We start from the raw sequence: 23,355 nt of genomic DNA, 5'->3' as shown, positions 1-23,355 counted from the left end.
TTTTGCTGCATCTCACACTTAGGGAAAATTGAATCTCAAAAAAAAGTGGGGTATACAACTTCCAAAAAATAATGTTTAAAATAGAATTTTTCTTTGTAATTACAGTCTCATGATTCCAAGGGGAATAGTAGCCACAATGCATGTGAGCATTCAGGAAAGTGACCTATGATCTGCTGTGTACATATATAGCCCTTGGTTTGATGCACACCCAGCATTGTATTCTTTAGAGGAACGTTAGTTTGTGCAAATACGGGAAATGCTGGGGAAGATGGTGTCAAAACTACTCTCTGCAAGTGAGTTAAGATTTGAAGCTTGATGAGCTAGTGTGATTACTTGGATATAGTCAACCTTAGACCCAGTGGCACGTAAAGGGCAGACCACCTTGCTATATATTAGAATATAACCCAACATAAAAACAGCTAAGGCCTGTAAACCAGTAAAATCTGTAGTAAAAATGAGGATTGTTTGGTTAAAAAAATCAGTTGCGTCAATGCCATGCATTTGATTGAAGAATGTTATGGTTGGTACAGCAGTTTCTGAACTGTGAGGGAATGGGGCGATATCCTGTGTTTGTCCTGCCCTTGCATTATTCAGCTAGTGACTCCCAAACAAATTTATGGGCAAAAACCAATTAAGAAGTACTAGATCATAGTATCTAATCACAGAAGACTGCTAGGCATACAAGAACCTTATCCAGTAGATGACCTTTAAGTATATTGCATATTTAAAATACATTTTAAATGCCTCATTGTTTTAGGTGGACATTTAACCCAGCTGTTCTCACCAAAGCCAATGTAGTCCGAAGTGGAGATGCTGCTCAAGGTGCAGAAGGAGGAACCTCTCAGTTTCAAGTGGGTGACCTTGTCCAAGTGTGTTACGACTTGGAGAGGATCAAGCTTCTTCAGAGAGGTCATGGAGAGTGGGCTGAAGCAATGCTTCCCGTAAGTAGTTATATGTTTGAGTGATGGTAAAACTTGCATAATAATTCTCAATATGGCTTTTAAAAATACCCAGAGGATGTAGGAGTTGAGATGACACTTTCTAAACTACAGGAAATGTATTTCACTAAACACTGAGTAAAACTTGTTCAGATGTTGTAATTTGCTCAGGCTGATGAAATGCATCCAGAAGTGTTAATGATAGTACTGTTTTAAAGCTGACATATTAAAATTAGTTTCTTGTTATAATGTTCTGATTTATAAGTATTTAATTTTAATATTATTTTCATTTGACTCTTCAATGCAGACTTTAGGTAAAGTTGGTCGTGTTCAGCAGATCTATTCAGACAGTGACTTAAAGGTAGAGGTTTGTGGGACATCTTGGACATACAACCCTGCAGCTGTCTCAAAAGTTGCATCAGCAGGATCTGCTATAAGCAATGCATCGGGTGGTAAGTTTGAAGGGTAGTCGGTAATAAGTTCATGACAAATATTTGTGTTTAAAAACTGATGGCTACTAGTATGCAGTTTGTATGTAGCAATAATAGTCAGACTTGGGGTCTGTCTAAGCCAATATTACACTTAAATAAAGGAAAACTTGTGGGAAGTATATAGTATGTGTATTATGCAAAAGCTGCAAATGGAATAGAGGCTTCTATTTGGCTACAGAATATAAATATGTCTTTGGAGGTTTGCTCTAAAGGCTTTAAAATTGAAATGATTAAAAGAGAGATTAGATTGGAATAAGGACCAAGACATGAAAAGGACTTAGCAAACAAGTTATTCTTTTCATGTTTTAATGGTAGTGTTTGATTGCAAGCTCAAGTCAGGGATTTGTTTCAAACTGTAGTTCATGTTTTTTTTTTTTTTTTAATTTAATTAAACATTCTTTGGCTATTTACAATAGGCTTTAAAAATATATGTTGATATGTCTAATCTGTTTCGTCGAACCTGATCTAATTCATCTCTTATGAGGCAGAAAGACTATCCTGTGTTTATTTTATGGTCTCTTGGCTATTTCATAAGTTAGTTAAACCAGGAACACATGCTTTCTCTACATGACTGGTCAGACTTTTTCTTAGGATTCTGTGTTTGAAGAAGATATGCAGTGAATTTTCTGTAAAAGAGATAAAATTGCAGCGTCTATAAAGCTATCTAGAAGGATAACGTGACTTGGTGTTTCAGATCAGAGGAGAGGATATATCCGAAGTTAACCTGTAAGAGTAAGATATCTGATACACATGTAAACTCTTTAATTTTTCTTCCTCTATTTATGTTTTCTTGTAGACTGCCTATTTGTGGTTAAATCTTTGTTCTTAAGCATTCGATGTGGCACTCAACTATGTGAGGGTTAGTGAAGTAGAGCACTTACTCAGAACTGAATGGTAACTTAAGGGTGCCATTTTATGGTGTTTATTATTATGTGGTTATTACATCCTTTACAAACGTGACAGATTAGCTGTTATTTTGCCGTTTCATTAGAATTGCAGGCTTAATTATCATTTGTTTAATAATTATAGAGAGATTGTCCCAGCTATTGAAGAAGTTGTTTGAAACCCAAGAATCTGGAGATCTCAATGAAGAACTGGTTAAAGCCGCTGCCAATGGAGATGTTGCTAAAGTGGAAGACCTGCTAAAGAGACCAGATGTGGATGTGAGTGCACTATTTTGGAGAATAGTAACACTAAAGAAACTGAAGCTGTTGTTGCATCTCCTTGCAGTCAGCAGAGTGTCTTCACAGAACTAATTACAGCTGGTCCCAGTATCTCTTCTTCCATTTCTTATTCCATTAAACATGCCAGAGGGTTTCTGAAAAATAGTTTTACACCCATTTTCACTGGGCAGTTTTTGTATGCTGTTCCATGACATGAATTAAAATAGCAGGTTTCTCTCTGCTAGAGTTGGAGCAAGGAACACCCGCAGTTAGTGAGGGGCTTTAACATCTTTTGTTTTGAGGGGATATGAACAAGGAAGGTAATTCTTTTGCTTGGTAGATTTAGCTAGGTAGTAGATCTTTCTAATCCGTTCTTTGTCAGATCCCTCTCCTGATCTGCCTGTTCACTTAGTAGTGAGATGTCTAAAGGAGATGTTAATAAATCTATAATTTCATTCGGGGAAAGTGTATTAGAATCATAATCAAATGTTTTTCTTGCCAAAACAGAAAAAAAAAAAGAATTACTACTATTCTTACAGATAACAGATGGTTTCAATAGTTTTTGTGGCTCAGAATTATATAATTGTTTTGCTGCTTTCCTCTAATCTAGCTGGTAGTGTAGAACTGAAATAGAGCAGACCTAATAAATCCATCTCTGTGTCAGAAAGGCAACCATATAGAAATTGTTCATTTCCTACTTCCAAGGCATGCGGCTTGCTTATTTTTCTAGTACTCTTAAACCGCTATAGTGTTTCATATGTATATGTTTTTGTTGCAAGTTATCTCAAATCATTTCTATGCTTGCAGGTGAATGGCCAGTGTGCTGGACACACAGCTATGCAAGCAGCTAGTCAGAATGGCCATGTGGACATTTTAAAGTTGCTTCTGAAACAGAACGTGGATGTGGAAGCAGAGGTAACTTAAATATTTAAAAATACTTTTTGTCCCCTTAAGCTCTAAGCTTTCCTATGTGCAGGATTCATAGTTCTATTGGAGTTCCTTTCCAGCACTCTGTGGACTTAGGTAGTAATTCAGCTAGGCTGTTTTTGATGATTTACACTGTAAACTGTTAAATGTTCTCTGTTAAGTCTTGAGAATTGCACAGGACTTATTTTGGCTTTTGTGTTAGCTGAATAATAAGCTTCAACTTGTGGCCTCCTTGATAGTATTATATATACAAACTGAGGATTGTTTTTTCTTTCTTCTCTTGGAGGAAGACAAGAAAGATAAGAGAAATTAAAAATGTTGGGAAACAACATTATTACCTCACTTATACAACACTTTTCTCTGAATATAGCTTTTGTGGAAACAGTCTTTAAACCTATCTTGAATTTGTTATAAGGAATGGAAGTATTGCGTACTGAATGCATTATTATTATTTTTTCTGTCTGAGTCTTTCTCCTGTTCCCTCTTGTGTTTTTCAATGAAATGTCTATTTTATTTATTTTTATTGGTATATGCACACATACATACGTGTTTGTACACAGATACATAGAAACAAAAGTACTGTAGACTATGGTTATAGTTCTTTAAAAGTCAGAGAAGGAGAAAAACTGTAGTGTGATTATGTTCCCACACCAGCATCCTACCGGTACTGTTAAAGTCAATATTCTTTCTTTGACACCTTTAATAATGTGAAATATTATTCTAGTAGCATAGAACTGTGTAAGCTTATGTCTGCTTGTACTGGTTGAAGTCTGTTGTTAATTTCTTTTAGCTCATGTCAGTAGGAGAATGCAGCAGGGCAGCATATTGCCTTTGGCCTTCTGTCAAAACAGAGTCCCATTTTGCATCCCTGGCTCTGGTTATAACATGCTAGTACATTAGTGGAGTGATGACAGAACCTTTGGTGCTAGGATTATTCTTACATTCATAAAAACATCGTTAGTTCATAAAGATTTTCTTACTGAATGGTAAGGATGGATTAAGTTTTATGCTGTGCATGCTTACTGGGGTCTGCTTTGTGAAGTGACTTGATTTTAGAAATAGAACTTTCACTGCACTATATACCGTAGGCTGCTAAAAACTACACTAAGCTTCTTATCTGTATTGTGGTACCCAAGCTGCACTCAAGGAATTCACTGCTGCCTTCTCTGCTAGTGTAAGAATGGAATTAGGGACATTAGAGTGAAGTGCAATCCACTCCTTGAATGGCTTGGGAATAATAACTAACTAATGGAACTGTAAGCATTCCCATCATTGTAATATCATGATAATGATAGTATTGTAATGCTAGCATTAACAAATACATGTAAGGATTTTGTTTGAATTCTCAAACCTTTTTCATGTAACATTGAACTGTTTAAATGATGATGATATTTGTAAATTAGTTACGTGATAAAAAGTTTAGGCTTTAGAACATGTCAGCTGCCTACAAAACACTGATGTGAAGATGCTGCAGAACTGTCCCAGCAGGCAGAGTGCAAAAGTTTAGCCATTTCACTGGTGTGGTCTGTGGCGTGTAAGAAATGGATAAAAATCTTTATTTTTGCTATGTTCAAGCTAGCCTTTGTACACTTACGCTTATAGTCACTGCTGCAGATTGTTTATATTCATTGTGACTTGTCCTGACATAGTTTTGGCTGCTTTATGCTGATATGGCTAGAAATTAAATGTTGATTGCAGGTTACCTCTGTTTAGTCAGAAAACATTGTCAGAGTGGGAGGTCAGAGAGTCCCTATGGGCACTGTATTACATGGTAACAATATGTAGCTTTCTAGACTTCCCAGCAATTAGTGAGTGTCAGTCTATACAGACGACACTGACCATGTTTTTGGTCTGTATAGAAATATATAGTGTTTTAATACTTAGACTTGTGTATTAGTCTTAGGATGAATGTTTAATTAGCTGTTAGGTTTTTTTTTTTCCTAGATATGTTAACATAAATTATGTTATATATAATATTCCATTTGGAAGAACTGCTGTGTTTGGAAGAACTTCTGTTGTAGAAGGACTGCCCAGTGGGATTTAGCTCCCAAGAAACCTGTTTCGATGCTAGTGGGCAATAATGCATGTGCTTTAAGTGTGTTAACTGTTCATAAATTTTGTGTTTTGTGTCTCAAAGTTGCAATATGTTAGGAGCTGATAAATGTAAGACAATATGTTAGGATATGTAAAGTACTACGAAGTATGTTTAAAAAAAAAAAAATCATATCCAGTGTACTTGGCAGACTCTAAATGCGAATAGACAAAACTTCACCTGTGAAATGAAATGCTTTCTAGAAAGAAATGCTGTAGTATTTTAACAGTACTGCAGTGCAGTGAATTTTCACCCAGCAGTGTTCAATATATCTAGCAGAGAAATACAGGGAGAAGTTCCCATTTCTGGTCCTTTCCCCTTCTGAGTAGGCATGTTTTGTTGTCTTCTGGCAGTTTGCTTTTTAGGTGAACCTGTGATGGAATCTTGCCATCTTGAAAGGTACTTCAGTAGCACGAGTTGGTATGGAAGACATAAATGTTTTGTCATCAAAAGTTATTGAGGTTTAGTGTCATGACAGTCCTTATTAGAGAAATTCATATTTTCTGAAAGACTGATTTGAGAATTAACAGATATGTCATCTTACATTTTGTAGATACGATAAACAGTTTCGTTGTTACGTTTCTGTGCAAATAGAACTTATCCTGAGAACTCTTCATTCTTGCATTGATATCAAAGTGCTTTAGAAATGTGTATTATGTATAATTAAAATAACCCCAAAGGAAAAAAAGTGCTGAAATGAAAGAAAATTAAGCAAGAAATTAAACTTCTCCAAGAGCGATTCTATGAAATCCAGTGCACCTTTGATCAATCATGGCTTTACATGCTTAGCACTTTTAGTATTGTCAAAATTAAATTTTACGAATATCTAGCAGCATTTCACTGCGCACATAGATTTGATTAGACTAACACTTATGCAAGCTATTACAGCAATGAAATATGCTATATATCTTCCATTTTACTTTTCACTTTTGCATGCTGTCATTTTATATATGCATATATATATTTGATAAATATTGAAGTATATTTCATGTTGTCCAGTCCACTTGTGGATGTTAGAATAAGGTTAATTAACAGATTTAAGACTTTCAAAACTTAATTCTCAGTTTGTATAAAACCAAAACAAACTGAATGTACTAAGTGGGTTAAAGCTGTGAATTATCATAGAATCAGAACTACTTCCACAGCCACAATCCTGGATTTCCTTTGAAAAAATTTCTTTCTTTATTGTGTATTTAGCAAATACACAATAAACCTTGATTTAAAAAAAGAAAGAGCCTGATTATAAAAGCAAAACACTTCTGTTGTCTTATTTGGTGATTGGGAATCTGTAACTTTTGGTGGTGGTAGGATTTTTTAGCCAGTGCTTATTTTTAGTAAAGAAATGAATCCATCCAAGTTCCTGATGAAGGCATCATGCATAGATTCAGAGTCAAACTTGCATGAGATAAATACCAGTGTCATAGAATATATGTTTGTAGCTGAATAGAGTATATACGCTTGTTTTCAGTGGCAACAGGCTTTTCATCCTCTGTTGCTAGAGAATAAATCTTTTTTATTATTATTATTTGCTCAGTATTTGAATCATATCTTAATTGCCTGATTGAATTCCCTCAAACGACAAGAAAAAATGTGTTATGTTTCAGTTTAAATCTGTATTTACATGTGAAGGAAATGGGGTCACGTTAGTGTTTCTGCTTCAGGACAAGGATGGGGACAGGGCAGTCCATCACGCAGCATTTGGCGACGAGGGGGCCGTCATAGAGGTTTTGCACAGAGGCAGCGCAGACCTTAATGCCCGCAACAAGCGCCGGCAGACCCCGCTTCACATCGCTGTTAATAAAGGCCATCTGCAAGTCGTGAAGACTCTGCTGGACTTCGGCTGCCATCCTAGCCTCCAGGTAAAGTTAAATGTTGATCTGGATTTACTTTTTAGCTCTTGAATGATACGATTTGACTGTGTGTGGATGCTGGATGGAGCTGATAAATGTAAGACAAAAATTAAAGGAATAGACCTTGTAGGGTTATCTGTCTCAGCCTTTGCTGCAACAGGTGATCAATAAGAAAAATGCTCTTATGTTGATTTATTTGCTCGACACCTAGATAGGTGCCTGATGTATCCTACCAATTTATACTGACATTTTCACGGGCTACTTATCTGTAATAACTTTCCCTGCAGATTAATCCAGATATGCAATAACATATTCGCATCTCTCTTTCTCTGTAATTTAAAGTTCAATAATATTTTAAAGGCGTATATTCACGTAACACAAGATGAGCAAACTTTCTAAAAATTAGTGAATAGAAGGATTTATGTATTTTCTACCTGCCTTTGTAGGCACTGTCTTGACTTTTACCAAGGTTGAGCTTTCAGACAGCTAACATCTGTCCAGATCCTGGTTGCTGTTGGTTAAAGATGAGATCTGAAAATGATTTTGATGTATCGTCTCAATAAAGGGCGTGTGGGCACAATACATGCAATATACACACTCTCTCTCTCTATATATATGTGTGTGTGTATATGTATACACACTTTCTCTATATATACACACGTATATATATGTGTGTATATATATATATATATATATATACACACTCTCTCTATATATACATACATATATATATATATATATGTACGATCCCTGACGTATGCTATGTGGATAACCTCAGTGGATGTTTTGACTCTTGATAGCAGTCTGGTTTAAGTTCAGTGTAATGGTGCAGTGAAACTCTGCCTGGAAAATGTAATTGTCTTTGCAATTAGTAGACTTTCAGATCCTGTCTGAAGGAAGATTGATCGATTCTTATGGGTCTGAGCACAGGCAATGTGTCAAATCGAAGTGTGGCTGGAGTTTAATTGGCCAGTGCGCCCACTTCTCAAGTGAGTTCATTATGTAAACAAAAACATGTGCTGGTCTAAAAGCAGTAAATTCAAGTCATACAGTCAGTTAAGCTGCATAAAAATGGCTTAATTTCATTTTGGCAGGCTGATTGAAACTGTTTCCATTTTTGGACACTTCTTGTTTGGCAATTTGTGATTCTCATTGTAAATATTGTAAAGATTCCTTTTCATAGTATATTCCTAAAATGTTCAATTCCAGAGTTTCTCAGTCACCAGCTGAGTCAGTGGCACTGACAAAAATCTTCATGACTTACATGGTGTCAGAAGTTTGCAGGAAGCATAAACCTAGAGAATTTTCCTGTGTAGCAATAAATAAACTTAAATAGATGTTGCTGTTTGTAGCAGAACATTCCTTTTCAGCCTGAATGTTTGGGCCTTTGGATAAGTAATATACATGTTGCTTCCAGGAATAGTAAATATTTTTCCCTTATTGGAAAGGGTTTTTTTAAAAAAAATAAAATAAAATAAAAAATAAAAAATGCAAATATCACAAGCTAAAACATGAGTTCTTTGCCCATTGAATTATCTACTGAAATGTATGCTTTATATAATGTTTTATCATTAGTCATAGTATTAGTCATAAAAAGCTTAAATATTTTAAAAATACTAAGCTTTGAATGTTTTGTGTTACTTAAACATCGACTTTTGTTCCCTGGCAAATGGTCTACACCTGTTAAAACAACAGAATTGCCTTAAATGCATTGCTGGGAGAGCACCTTATTTTGATCCTGCTTTTTTTTTTTTATTTATTCCATATAGTCTTTTTTGGTGTTGTCTTTTAAATAGTTAATTGCTGGCTCAAAATTCACCCCCATAGCACAAAGTTACCTGCCTGACCCATCTCTTCCCTGTGGCTGTGATCGCCCTCTCGTGCTGGAGCCACTTTGTGTTGAACAGCAGCCCAGTCCGCACAGGGGACGTAGAGAAGCAGGTGCCCTTGACAGTGCAGAAGCCTTTCCAGGGCCCTGGTTTTGATCTCTGGTGCTAGTGCAGCTTTGGAGGGCTATAGCTCTAGGTGGGCACAGCTACTCCAGCGTCCACAAAACTAGAGCAAGATGAGAAGCAACTTGCTCTGAGCTCTGCAGCGTAGCTACACTTTTGGATATGAAGTGTTTTGTATTTGTGCAGTTGTTTTTCCTAGTGCCATTTAAGCAGCATCTGTCACAGAATGAGTGGTGGTGGGGGTGAGTGTCACAATGCACTTCACTCATGGGAAAGAAATAGGAATAGGTTTTATTGGTAATGACAATGGTTTCACGAGATTCTATGGCAAGGTTACTTAGTATTTACTCTATGGAGGTTCAAGATACACACAGAATTACCAAGAACACCCTCCCACTGGGTCACAAGGTTTGGGTTGGAACCCCTTGCTTTCCAGACTCCTCCTGAGAGGAGCCGGGGTGCGATTGGATCCAATCCTAGTCCCAGACCTGGTCAACAGTTTATGTCTAAGGGATTTGTGCACACTTACGAAATGAAGTTTACAAGTTCAAAAAGAGAAGCATACTATAGTCACTTACACAAATCTGTAGTAGGAAGTATCTCTCAACCCTGAGGAGTGTCCTTGAGAGGCATCCCTGCTCAAGGGGAGATCCCGGCTGCAATGCAAGGAGAGCTCAATGGGCCCTCGGGCTGTCCCCATATTTAAGGGATAAGGTGATTGATAGTCATTCTTTAAGTTCAAAAATGACTGTTGGCTGGTGTACACACAGTTAGCCTTATCTCCCCATCAGGATTGTTACTGATGGTTAATTTCCGAGTGGGGGAAGAAAGGAGGGAGGCAACTACCAGGATCAGATAATGTGGTAGTTAACACCTGAATAGGACTATGTGTGAGGAGTCAGGTTGAGCTGGGGAAGGAGCCCATGCGTCACAACATCTTCCTCATGCATGTGAAAATTAATGAAAGCTGTTTTTGGCTTTAGGATTCTGAAGGGGACACCCCCCTCCATGACGCGATAAGCAAGAAGCGGGACGACATCCTGGCGGTGCTGCTGGAGGCTGGGGCCGACGTAACCATCACCAACAACAACGGGTTCAACGCGCTGCACCACGCAGCGCTGCGAGGAAATCCTAGGTAAGATTTGTCTTTTGAGATTATTTTGTTTTTAAAATAATAAAAGGGGAGAGGGTAGAATTATGGCATTCTTTGAAATGATCATTAAACTTTCGTATACTTTCATGTCTTGGATTTTGATGTTGCTTAGGCAGACATTATTGGATGGCTAGCAGCTGGGTAGCCATGCTTAAATGAAACTTGTCTGATTGGTTTAATATTGTGTTTAGGTGTCTGCCTATTCCTGGGAAATTCCATATAGCAAGTGAAAATGAAATTACTGCAAATAAATGTTTTGCCAAATAATAAGGTACTGAGTAAGATTTTGAGATAGGTTGAAACGCTTTTACAAAGCCTATCTTGAATGTTAGAACTGGGGGAGGCTTTGAGTTTTTAAAAGTAATTACTGGTGAATAATTATTAAAGATAACATGCAGCTGTAAAGTAAATATAGGCCTGCCATGTTAAATGGCATGTGCTTGTATAAGAAACATTTGATTTTTTTTTTTTTCCCCCTCTATAATATTTGTAGCAGGAGTTTCTTATTTCAAGTTTTATATAACAGCTCATTATGAGAACGCTGATTTTTGAGGCATAATTTGTTTTGTGCTTTTGTCATTCTAACAACACTTAAGTAGTATTATGTTTTCATATGGTAGAGAATTCAGAATTTAATTTGCATGAAATGTTTTGGTTTTCTACTGTAGAATTCTCCTTCTCAGTTGACTGCCATTTGACCAGTAGGGATGTGTATGTTAATCTATGAGAATAAAATCAGGTCTAGTATCATCATAGAATCATAGATATGTAAGTAATATATAAAAGTAATATACATAAATGAGTAAAATTCCATGTCCAAAACAGGGCAATTTCTGTTGATTAATGAGAAGAAAAGTGCATTTACTGAATGCTTAGATACCTCAATAGTGAACTAGATTTCTATACAATTTTTTACACTTAAGATCAAATGAGTATTCAAAATTGATTTGATTTTAGGGGAGTAACCCATACTCTGCTTCTGAGTTCTGGCCTTTGCTAGCAGTAGGAAGAGGGACCTACGAGGGGAGGGGGAAAGAAACAGCAGGAAAACCCGATACACACACACAAATTGTGTTGAAGAGAGCCCTTGGAACCCTCCCCTCCTTTTATTTAAAGATTAAAATAAATTTAATTCAACTTTTTAACTCTTGGGTATCACAGATAAATATTGAAATAATTTGCTATTTTTCTTTTAAGTAGCTCCCCCCCCCCCCTTATATTGGATCTTTTGTGACAGTTTGGCAATGCATTCCAGAAGAAGTTGGATAGTGTGTTTTGGGAAGCACCTTGTCAGGGTTCTATTCCCTCCTTGCGTTAACTTGCCTCTGTTTAAACCTTTGAACTGATGCAGAAACAGAACTTCTGATTTTTATGCTGCCATAATAGTATTGAGTCTAAGTGGAACTTCTTCAGTTTATGCTGTAGGTAAGCTTGAATTGGTGCATGGGACCTAGAGATAAGAATTTCATAGTGAAATATAGTGACAAGTTGTGATTTTACTTAATACGTGGTTTCTCATCAATGATTTTTAGCTGACTCAGGCATATTACTTAAAATTTGTCTTGGGTGGTTTTCAAGTAGTGTGGATCTTAAAGCTTGGCAAACTTCACCCCCTCTGTATTAGTGAGACTTTTCAGACAGGAAGGGGAAAGCAAAACTTAAGGATTTTGTGCAGATTGGTTGTGTATTTCCCACATTACCAAAATTTGGTAGAGTTCAATTTACTCATAAACCTGTGACTTCAGATTTCTGAACTGAAGACATGACTGTGAAACGTGGGTGTATTTTCATATCTGTTGCCACAATTAACTTAAAAATTGGATTAGATCTTGTGAACGGATCTTTATTCACACTGCAGTTAGCATCATAGACGTGTGCTGCGCTTGGAGCTCCTTGCATTCAAAATCTCGTCTGTCAGTCAGTTCTTCAGAGTAACAAATTTTGTTAGACTCCAAACTGAAAAATGAGTATTTTGAGGCAAGGTGCAGGGTTCATACGTGTTCATATACTGGCAAATAGGAGTTTGGATTCCACAAATGGAACTGTGATTTCCAGTGCTTGCGGTGTTATTTGGTAGCTCTGCCTGTTAGTTTTGCAGGTGTTCAGCAGTGAGTTTTTATCTGTAGCAGCCTCTTTGAGCACTGGGCTTTCTCAAATGTTTAGTGTTAATGAAAATAGAGGGACTTTGCTCTGTGGTCATGGAAGTCCTCAAAAAGACAAGTTGTGAGATAACGAAGAGTTGTAAAATTATTTTCTAAAATGCTGAAGGCCATCTCTGCCTTCATGTTTGTACTTGGGGCAGTGAATATAGCTCAGTCCAAGTTGTGTGTAAAAGAGCACCATCTTAAAACTTCATTAAAATATTATGTTGAGAAAATTCCTTAAAAGACAACTTTTTATTCAGACTGAATTGAAGAAGGAATGTAATCTCTATGAGCAGACCTATAATTAGTGAATTAGGCTGTAGACAGACTTCTGATCTTTCAATAGTAAATAATACACCTAGCATGTATATGATAAATACAGTTTCTACCATATGCAGTGTCCTCCCTGGTGCACTGTGTATTTAAAAAAAAAAAAAAAAAAAGGGGGGGTGGCAAGGAGGAAGGGGAGAAAAAAGTAGAGAGCTGCCCATAGATTTGATTTGCGCAGTGCGACAGGGCACTGCAAATACTGTTCGTGTTTCTTTAAAGGGCAACGAGCTGGAGGGCACAGAACGGGAGACAATAAATCACTGGAAAATGTGTTTATTTGAATGTTTGCCCATGTTCTTGTAAGTGTTATGAGGTTAGTTTTTAGTGAATAAAGACAGAATATTAAAACACCAGTAGCTGTTTATTTAGAAATAATGCTAATAATACAACCTTGAAACTTTGGAGTACAGAACTTACTATGTCCTTTGTTACCTTCTCTCTTCGCCTGGCTGGAACTTAACACAGCTGCAGAGAGGAGCGTGTGACAGCTCGTAACCATATTGAAACGGGCTCCAGTATTGAAAATCTGAGCAGTCTCGTAGTGATCAATGCATAGCTACAGCTGGTTGAAGGGGACCAAATCCATTGAAGAGGTGATTTGGTTCCATTTTACCAGCTTTAGCAAAGCATTGGAGTGCAGGAAGGTTGTAATTCACCATAACCCTTATTTGTGCAAACCGTTTGCAAGGAACCTGTGACTTCTGATACAAGTTAGGCATTTTGTTTCTAGTCAGTGCTTATTTAACTTGTTTCATTAATTTGAAGATGGCAAAATGGAAAGCTGTATACCAAAAACTCTTAGGAAGTTTGTTCTTTCTTGGAGCATTTTCTTGAGGCTCTTTGGATGAGTCACAAATCAAGTTACAGTTTTAACTGTTTTTCTGTCTGCAGTAACAAAGCTCTAGAGTAGTGAGAAGAAACTAATTCTTACAACTTCTTTGACTAGTTTAAATTTTCTTTACCTCTTTATATTAAATTGTGCTGGAAAAGAAAGATTTTGTTCCCTCCCCACTGCTTTCTTCCCCCACCCCCCTTCTCCTCTCCCCCCCACCCTCCGCCTCTTTTTGGCAGGTTACCTTTTGCAGCTGCTTTAACACTGTAGTTGGTTACCACAAGCATAAATGTCAAGTGCTTTCAATTCTCCCTCCATATCTCTGGTTAGCATTAACTTTTTAGGAACGATTATATAACATAACAGGAGGTGTTTCCCTTTCTCTGTTTTTATTTCTTTTCCTTGGCAGTATATGTAAAAATCTTAATGAGATAAATACTTTTTTCTTTTTTCTTTTTTTTCTTTTTTTAGAGAGGGTTTCTCTGATTCTTGTTAAGGCTTCTTAATACATTTTCTTTGCTTATCATGCTTACATTTTTAAATGTTATATATACGCACACATATATATATTTAGCAAGATGAATTCTTGTTGAGCTTTGAGTGTGGTGGGAAAGAGGTGACAACATTTGTTCAAGCCATTTACTGGTAGTGAATGTGTCAAGTATAGTCTGCATCTGTTTGTTGTGTAGTCTGATGCTGGTGAGAAGATTTATGTAAACATATTCCCAACACCATGTATCCTAATAGAAACATAGCAGGTGTGTCACTTGGACTTGAGCATTGAAGATGGCTATAAAATTAGTTTCTATTTTTACCAGTTACACAGGAACTGTTTTACAGATACAGCTGCTCAAGTGTGCTTTTGGATGGCAATACAGTATCATGTACTGGCCATATCGGGACAAAAAACGGCCATGGAAAAAAAGCTGCGTAGCATTTGATAATGTCAGCATCTGTTATCCCTGTCAGTCACACAGTTGAAATGTTTGAGTTACAACTGTGTCAGCAGATGCCCAAAGTTCAACGTGTGCTCAGTTAAAATTGAACAGCTGATCTAAGTGATGGATGTGACATTTTGGAGTGACTGAGTATGTATTCTTAGATATATGCTAAAGCGAACTAGCAGGAAGCGATGTCAGTATGTAATTTTAACTTTTGTGTTGCTCAGAGCAGTCATTTTGTTTCAGAGAAGCATTACAATGTTATACAAAAAAAGACAAGAAAAAGCACAACATGATGACTGGTTACCAAAAACCTTTCAAAATAAGTTTAAACTGTTAAAAACTTGGTCTGATTATATATTGAGGAGCAATCGCTTGTTGGTGTGTGTACAGGAACTCTTCAGGAAAATAAGTAAATGCTTAACAATTAACCTTCCTGCAAATTAAGCTCAGTTGATAATACCAAGCCTGTCTATCGCACTTCTCAGTGTGATCAAGTTCAGTAGCATAAGAACACTTAGAGCTACTATGGTTTGATTTGTTTCCCACTATAAAATAGCTTTAATTTAAATGTTAAGATTCTCTATATTTGTGCCGAATTATCTGCTTGTAAGAGAAACAGCTTTCAAACAAACATTAGCTTTTTTGCCTAAGAAAGTGGTTTTAATTATATAATGTTCCTTCTCTATATGTTATTCTGTGGTTTCAGGTAATAAAAATAACTGTCTATTTATAATATTAGCTCTGTGAGATTTATACGGGGTGTTTAAAATAAGATTCTCCGTCTAAAAATGGTATGGAGCCTTTTTTCCTCCCTCCAGACTTTTCAGTAAGCACATGGATGCAGTTAGAATCTTTTAATATGGCCCAAATGTGCCCACTTATCATGAACATGTCATATGTAACAACTGCTTTTAGAAGGCTGCTGTCAAGAATAGTGGATACCCATTCCTATTCCAGTTGAGGAGAGAGATCTTTCCTCGTCTTTTTTTTTCCTTATTTTTTAATTTAATATTGAGCAGGGACTATGCTGGCATATGTTACTTATTGCTTTTAGAATTTACAACTGTTGTAGGATTTATTTCTCTTTGTTATTTCTTGTGTAAGTCTTAATTTTCTTGGATTCTGTATAATTGTATTTCCCTGCTCAGCTTTTTTAAATTGGGATTTATTTAAATTCAGTTCTTTGGAAACAGAATAACTTACCTTCTAAGTAGTGTCACTTGTGCTTTCATTTAGGAATCTGCCAATAGCTTTAATCCGCTGACTAGCAACTGGTCTAGAAATCTCTGTATTGTTACTTTCTGTGCATGGACCTGACACTGCAGTTTGTGCTGAAGAGCTCAGTGAGCATAATAAGTGCTTTGATTAGGACAAAGTCCTAACTTAAGTTGAATGTATAAAATTGCAGATGATACTGCACTCTTAGTCTGTCCCTTCTTCTCTTACTTAAAGACTTAATTTCTTAGCTGTCTCTGCTTAGGTCTTAGTTTTTACTGGTAGGCTAAAGATTTTATAGTAGAGCTAATTTAAAAACTACCATCTTAAGTACACAGAGCTTGCTGTGATTAATAAAGTAACAGTTTGTTTTTTATAATACATTTTGATAATTAGGCTTTTAAGATTTGTTTAGACTCCACCAATTGAGGAACACTGGTAATAAATTTTGCAGCTTTGTAGTGATCTTAATGTGTTTTAGTAACCGTCCATTCCCTGCATGTTTGAATTTTTTGTTTAGAACAAATGTTTTTTAATCCACGAAAACCTTTTTCTAACTACTTTCATAGAACTTAATGTTTCATAATTTGTTAGCAATAAGTATACGTTATTTTGGCAATACCAGCTGACCTTTAGCAAGTCGATTTGTCACATGAATGTCATTCAAACAAGAAGGAAACCTGTTTCTTCCAACAGCTGTTTAGTTTCCTCTTACTGGTCGTTCCATGCCTGCCAAAAATACATACTTCTTTACATTCCATAGCATTGTATGTTCATATGGGTACATAAAGAAGTATGTACTCTGAGCAGGTATACATAGAGTTGCTCAACCATCTGTCAGCTGAACCCCAAAAGTATTTTGCTGCTTTTTCTTTTCTTTCATTAAGTTAAATTCATTTTGTCATTTCTTTGGAAGAATAGTGTTACGATTATTTAACTATAGAAAATAAGCTTATTGTTGCAGCTGAACTTTACAAGGCAATTTACCTGCAGAATAGTTTAAAGCCAGTTAGAGTTCATTGCTCTGGCGGCGTGGACGTCGCACGGGGTCATCCAGACTCATGCAGCCTCTTGCTGTTCGTTCCGAGGGACCAGTTTTGAATGGAGCGTTGGTTGGTTTGCAAAGGATTTTCCTGGGACCCGTAGTTGTATTCCACTGTGAGAACTTCAGTTTCCTTTGAGATCTTCTAGCAGATTTCCAGGCTGGTGTGTGCAGTGCACATCTAGTATCCTAAAAGAAAGTATAGACTCATCTAATATGGTGGTTATAATGTTATTTTCCAACCCTCCCCAATTCCACCTCCTTGCTTTATGTATCTCATATTCTGCCAACTGCTTTGCAGCTCTGTACTTATTTCTGCTGCAGTTTGCAGTGATTTAAAAAAAAAATAATTGGACCTGCTGGTGATCCTGCTTTTAGAAAACACGATGACATTGAATTAAGAAAACAATCTCCAACTGTTGTGACAGGATTTGGATTGTTGGGCCGAAGGTCACATGTGAAAGCTAATACCTAATTTAGCACTTCTACAGATATTTTTTTCTTACTTTTAAGTTGGCACTCACCTGCTTCAGTCAAAATCTTATCCACACTTGAAAGGCTTATGGAAACTAAAAAATAAAGAAATAAAAGTAAATTTAACTGCATTTCTTCACATTCAGTTTTGTGCCTTGGTTTGTAATGGTGGTTAAACACTTGGTGTGCAGTAAGATTTTGACTTTGATTAGACAGTCTTACGGAGCGTATGGTTACTTAAACCGTATTTCAGGAGATAATTTGGGTTAAAGAGTACTTTTCTCCTTGTAGCATTAGAAGATAAATTTTAAGTAAGCTTATCAATTAGTTAATTTTAAGGTAACTCTAATACTGCTAAGGAAAGATGAGAGCGGAGGAAGTAAGAATTTCTGCAGCCCGTGACAAAAATCTGGTGCAGCTGATAGAGAGCAAATCAGCGTGTAGCAGGAGCTAGCACAGCACTACCAGGAGAAACAGCAATGCAGCATTAGAATTACAGCATACACAGTCCAGGTTTTTAACCAGGTTGGTCTTGTGTGCACCTGAGATAAAGCACCTTGAAAATTCTGCTTAGACCTGTTTCAGAACTCAGCATTGCCCTCCTGTACTGTTTTTAGGGATTTTTGTTTTTTTTTTTTTTTTAATTGTGATTTGCATAGGAAGATAAGAATGTATTTTTTCTAATGTTAGCAATTACTGTTTACTAAGCAGTCAATGGCATAGCAATATTTGAGTTTACCTCCCCAAAAGAAAATCTGCCTGTCAAGTTGTTTTTTTTTTTTTTTTGCTATGAAATTTGGACTACTGTTTTCTTTCCACCTGCTCTTTACACTACAAATGCTTGATACTTTAAAACACTCAAAATCAAGCTGCTCCCAGAGGAGAGGGATTAACATAACAACCAAAAAAAGACATTTCAGTAAATAAGTTACACATGCAGAAAGTCATAGGCATCCTTTAAACGTGCAGAATAAGGCAGGTCTCCTGGCGTTGTGTTACCTGTGAGCTTAGTATCATGCAGCGTTTGCAGTTGGAAGAGGGAGGTAATGACCTAGAGACACATCGGCAGCAGCCATCTCATCCCGAGCGCTCCCGCTCTACTCGCTGAATCAGCTCTTCCCAACAGGGCAGGGGGAGGCACCGGGGAGAGTGTCGGTGCGTGACAGTACCTCACCACCTTAAATAGATAAAACTTCACAGGAAGAAGAGAAAAAAAAAAAAAAAAAAAAAAAAAAAAAAAAAAAGACACGAAGACTGGTGCCTCGTTGGCACCAGCTGCCTTTCTTGGAATGCTAAAATAGGGATGATGTTGTATAGAAATTATACTTCACGCCTGCTGGACTGAGAATTAGGAGTCCAAGGATAGATGCTAGGAAGCCAAGGGTAGGTGAACTTAGCCCACTGGCAGATGAAAATCACCGCAGGTGGAAAAAAAGCCCACTGGAGCAAGAAGACCCCAAAACGAAACCCCCAAAAGTTGGAGTCGCTTCCAAAAAAAGAGAAGAGGCAAAAATCAAAACCAAAAAAAAATTAGCAACCGTCCCCCCCTCCCCCGGCAAACATTGGTTTCTTCTAGCTCCTCAGCTATTGCACTGCATCGTTCCTCGCTGGAGGGTACGTTCCCAGGCTTAGCCGTAGGCAGGTCTGTGGTGAAGCCACTTTCCGTGGTGCGAGGTCAGGGCTGCGTGCGAGGTCAGGGCTCCCGCAGGCGGGAGCAGCCGCGTGTCCCGCTCGGCGGGCACGAGCCAAAGCGTCACGGCTTTATAGGCAGCTAAGCATTTGAAACACGCACTCCCCGGCAAGCGGGCTCTCCTGTGCCTCGCTCTTCCCTGACCATATTTAGTCAACCATTGCAAAAAATAGTCCCCCAGCTGCCGATCGTCGAGCGGGCGGCCGCGGCGGCCGCCATCCCGCGCTCGGCCTGTAGATTGCTTGGCCTGCAGCGCCCGCGCCCGCCGGGTTTTTTTAGCACTGCCAAATAAAGCGCTCGCGCGCGCGCTCTCTCTCGGGTTTCCACTCAGATCTCCCAGAGTTTCCCTGGGCTCGCGCTGCTGCCGCAAGTGAAGCCCGATGAGGCTGCTGCTATACTTAGAAACGCCGCGGAGCCGGGGGCGGGAGGAGAACGACGACAAAGACGTGGGGGGAGACGAGACAAGACGGGAAGAGAAGAGAAAAGCCCCGCTTAGCAGCAAGGCGAGGGCTCCTGGCACATGTGGAACAATAAACATCCCCCGCTGCCGCTGTGCGGTCTGGTGTCTTGGTCAGTGAAAGACGCCGGGAGTGACAAGAGGCTCTTTAAAGGTCTGAGGCCTAGGTGGCCCTGTCGTGCAGCTGCTTTTAAGTTTTAAGCTGGGAATGTTAGCTCTGAAATAAGTTTCTGCCAGTTGGTGCCTCTGCACTCCCACATTCCAGTTAAATTAGAAATAAAAAAATTGGATGGTTTTGCTTTAATCAGTTGATTAATAGAATTCCATAGTATTTGGTTTATAATGCTTAGCTATAAAATATAAACATAAAAAATATATACATGTATATATAATATAATGCTTTACTTTTGAAAAAAGTAAATGTGATTTTAAGTCAGGTGCTACTGTTTTGGAAACAACTGAAATACTTAGGAGAAAAGATAAAAACCCTCCAAGTGAACAACTTGTCTGGTTCTCACATGTGTAAATTTGACCTTTAATAAGGCTAGTAGTTACACATTCAAAATCTGAAAAGGAAGTTTTTTAATGTTTATATGGAGCAGATGCTCCTATGAAGAGCAAGAAGTAACTAAAACATGGCCACCTCAGTACAGCAGAAGGTCATGAACCTGAGTATTTCAAAGCTTCCTGTGTATTTCCAGACAAAAAATCTTTTGTATGCTTTGCACAGGAGCAGTGAGGAAAATACTGAAAGTTCTGAAGAGTTTCTTTATCTAAAAGTGAAAAGATTTATAAAATGAAAATGTCATTTCATTTGTAAATATAATCAGTAGTTATTAATATAGTAAGTACTGCAAAGCAGAGAGTGAATTGCAAAGTTGTGAGCAGCCCAGTGTCTCAGTTGGTTGTTTTCTTTCCCCTCTTTTTGGGTTGACTTTATCTTCTGGTCTGCAGCTGATAATTCTATACCTTCTACTGGAGGTTATCTTTCCAGTAAAAGTTGCATTATTTTGTTTCCCTTCAATTTTGCAATTGTATATTGAAAATAAAATTGTTCAATTATTTCTAAGCTAGACAGAGTATGTTTTTGTGAACTGTAGGTAAACGTTTACCTAGCCATTCCTTTAGCAGCTTCTATCATGTATAGCGCAAGCAATTTTTCAAATACCCAGAGCTATTCAAAAATACTTAAAAACAAAAGAGTGAAGCCATCTGCTTCCGAAAATTTGCGCTGTCCAGGTGATCAATGAGATGCGAAATAGAAAGCCCCAGTTTCGTGCTGCGCCGTACTGAGCAACGGCAGTCTGAGCTATCCCGCCGTTCTTTGCCACTTGGTCCTGGGGGTTTTTGGTGGTGGTTCTTCCAGCGCAACCGCTGTGCTGCACAGCGAGCGTGCAGGGAACCAGATCAGGGAACTGATCTGGCTGGAGCTTGTAATTTGACGTGCACTTGGGGTAATATCATTGCTAAAAATAGTAGTGTCGCTTCTTGTACTACGTTGGTGCAAGCGTTCATTTGGCTACGGGGTGAAGAGGATCACAGTGCTCTTCTGTGTGAGAAATACATCCATCTATATTGGCTATTTTTCATCTGCTTTTTTATTTTTTAAATAAAGTTGGTAATATGGCATGCAGTTGTCTTACTATAACCCTAAAAGAAAACCGCAGTGAAACTGTTGCATTGGTAACTGTTGGTAAGAGCCTGATCAGTCTCTTAATCTGGTTCCTGGCATATCCGCAAACACTTGGAAAGGTTTAGTTATGCAAAGTAGGCTGGAGCTAAGAGGAGGGTATGGGGTGGGTTGCCAGTAAGCAAAATATATTATGAGAGCATAAATAAAGCTGACTTGAGGGAGGAGAATGGCAGGGGAGTGAGGAAGCTTAGAGTAAGAAGAGCGCTGCATTATTGCTACCTCTAGAGATCTGGTTCTCTGCTCTGCCCACCTTGCTCTGCTGCTGGAACAGGCAGAGCCCTCCTTCTCCAGCTTTGGCTTTGTCGCTTCCTTATTGCCATCAATTCACTTTATCCCATAAAGGTATCTCACTGATCTCTCTGGACATGAAGCTGCCAAAATGCAAAGTCTGGCAGACTGTGTGACTCACTAGACAGTCACATACCTGACTGAGCCACCATGGCCCAGGAACTGGAAATACAAGGAAAAGTAGGACCATGTGGGAACATGCCTTTCCACGATGGTTGGAGTTGAGTAATTGATAGCAGAAAATCTTCTCTTGTACTTTTTTCTTCTATTTGTTGCTATTTGAAACAGGGTAGTAGTAGTTAACGTGAGATCTGGAATCTTTTCTGTACAGTTAGGCCATGGTAGTTCTTCATCTTGTTGAGTTTTGAAATAAGCCCCTTCCATTCTCGGGTACTGCTGATAAGCATCAGTTTAAAAAGTCTCCAAGTAAAACACTGCACGAGAAAATAGATTTTTATATGTAGGTCAAAAATGCATTATATATATATATATATATATATATATTCCCCCCTCCTCATATTGATAACTGGTGCTCTAAAAAAGAGTTAATATATTGTTCGGGGCCATGATGTAGTTTAACCTGCAAATATAAAATTAATGTTATTTAATGCATGTTCTGATATTATTCATGATTTAAGCATGTCAGATATGTGCAAAGTCATGGTTCCAGACTCTCTGAAAACATGAATTAAAAAAAGAATGATCAGTTATGTAGCATGGCTGATTTCAGGTGTCAGTATCGGCACTTGAAATTTACAGTTATTCTTCTAAATTTTGAATTAAATGAGATACAATGGGAATGGCTGCTCCTTGCACTAAATCACTTAAAACTTTGGAGACCTGGCTTAATGTTTTACTGAGGGTTTGCCTAGCCCAGAATATGGCCCCTTCAGAGAAAATGTGAATTATGATGGGTTTTGTAAGTCCCTGTAACTCTGACAGCAAGGAGCAGCATGTACTTTTATGCCTTAGTTTACATGAATTTTTTTTGGTGATCTTTGGTTTGTGAGAGAGAGTTCCATAATCTTATTGTCCTCTAATAAATTGCTTTCCTGTGAAGAAAGAAGGGCTTTATTCCTGAAAGGGCAACTTCTGTTGCCACTGAGATGTGGAACCTTGGTAGATGCAGTAAAGTCTTAGGTGGTCTTTTGAAGCACTGAGCCTGGTTCAGTTCCCTGTTCACAGGTAACAAAGTACAATCTGTTAAGTGTCGTCATCTTATTGTGCTGTGTGAAAGTGAGGGTTTGTGTTGTGCATGCCCTGCAGACCATGAGGGGTCTTAGTCTGCCACATGATGATATGGGTGAATGTCATGTGGAAAGGAGCCTGCAGTCTTCCTCGTGCTGCCGTCCTCCTTATTGTTTATCCTTTTGGGGATGGCTCCTTGGAGTGAACTGCCTCCAAGCTGCATGTGGAGCCTCGTTTGTAGGCAGTTAGTGGCCTTGCTCTGAAAGAGCTAAGGAGGGAATACTCAAGAGGATGGATTACTGGAATGAATTAGGAGGTAAGTTGCTACTTGGCAGTGGGGTCATCTTATTGCTATCTATTGCTAATATTTTTAAATGTCTACAGGTTCATTTTGTAAAGATATTTCTGAGGCTTTAGGTCCCAAGTTCTGAATATCGGTGTTTACCGAAGAACTGTTTAATCCAGTTATTGTATCTGCCTTGCAAGGTACTC

General features: G+C 38.1%; 1 protein-coding gene across 1 annotated transcript in view; it reads left to right on the top strand.

Annotated features, from left to right (window-relative positions):
• Nucleotides 1–23,355, top strand: part of MIB1 (MIB E3 ubiquitin protein ligase 1) — a 63,110-nt gene that overhangs the window by 21,247 nt on the left and 18,508 nt on the right. Inside the window, exons 7-12 of the mRNA XM_088527238.1 lie at nt 758–941; nt 1,246–1,390; nt 2,459–2,592; nt 3,400–3,507; nt 7,273–7,470; nt 10,397–10,548. Of these exons, the coding sequence (XP_088383364.1) occupies nt 758–941; nt 1,246–1,390; nt 2,459–2,592; nt 3,400–3,507; nt 7,273–7,470; nt 10,397–10,548 (921 nt within the window). The remainder of the gene's footprint in view (nt 1–757; nt 942–1,245; nt 1,391–2,458; nt 2,593–3,399; nt 3,508–7,272; nt 7,471–10,396; nt 10,549–23,355) is intronic.

Source organism: Tinamus guttatus, unplaced genomic scaffold (genome assembly GCF_059628265.1).
Source record: "Tinamus guttatus ecotype Peru unplaced genomic scaffold, ASM5962826v1 Tinamus_guttatus_pri_ptg000271l, whole genome shotgun sequence".
Taxonomy (NCBI): domain Eukaryota; kingdom Metazoa; phylum Chordata; class Aves; order Tinamiformes; family Tinamidae; genus Tinamus; species Tinamus guttatus.
This window is presented reverse-complemented; position numbering and strand designations above follow the sequence as displayed.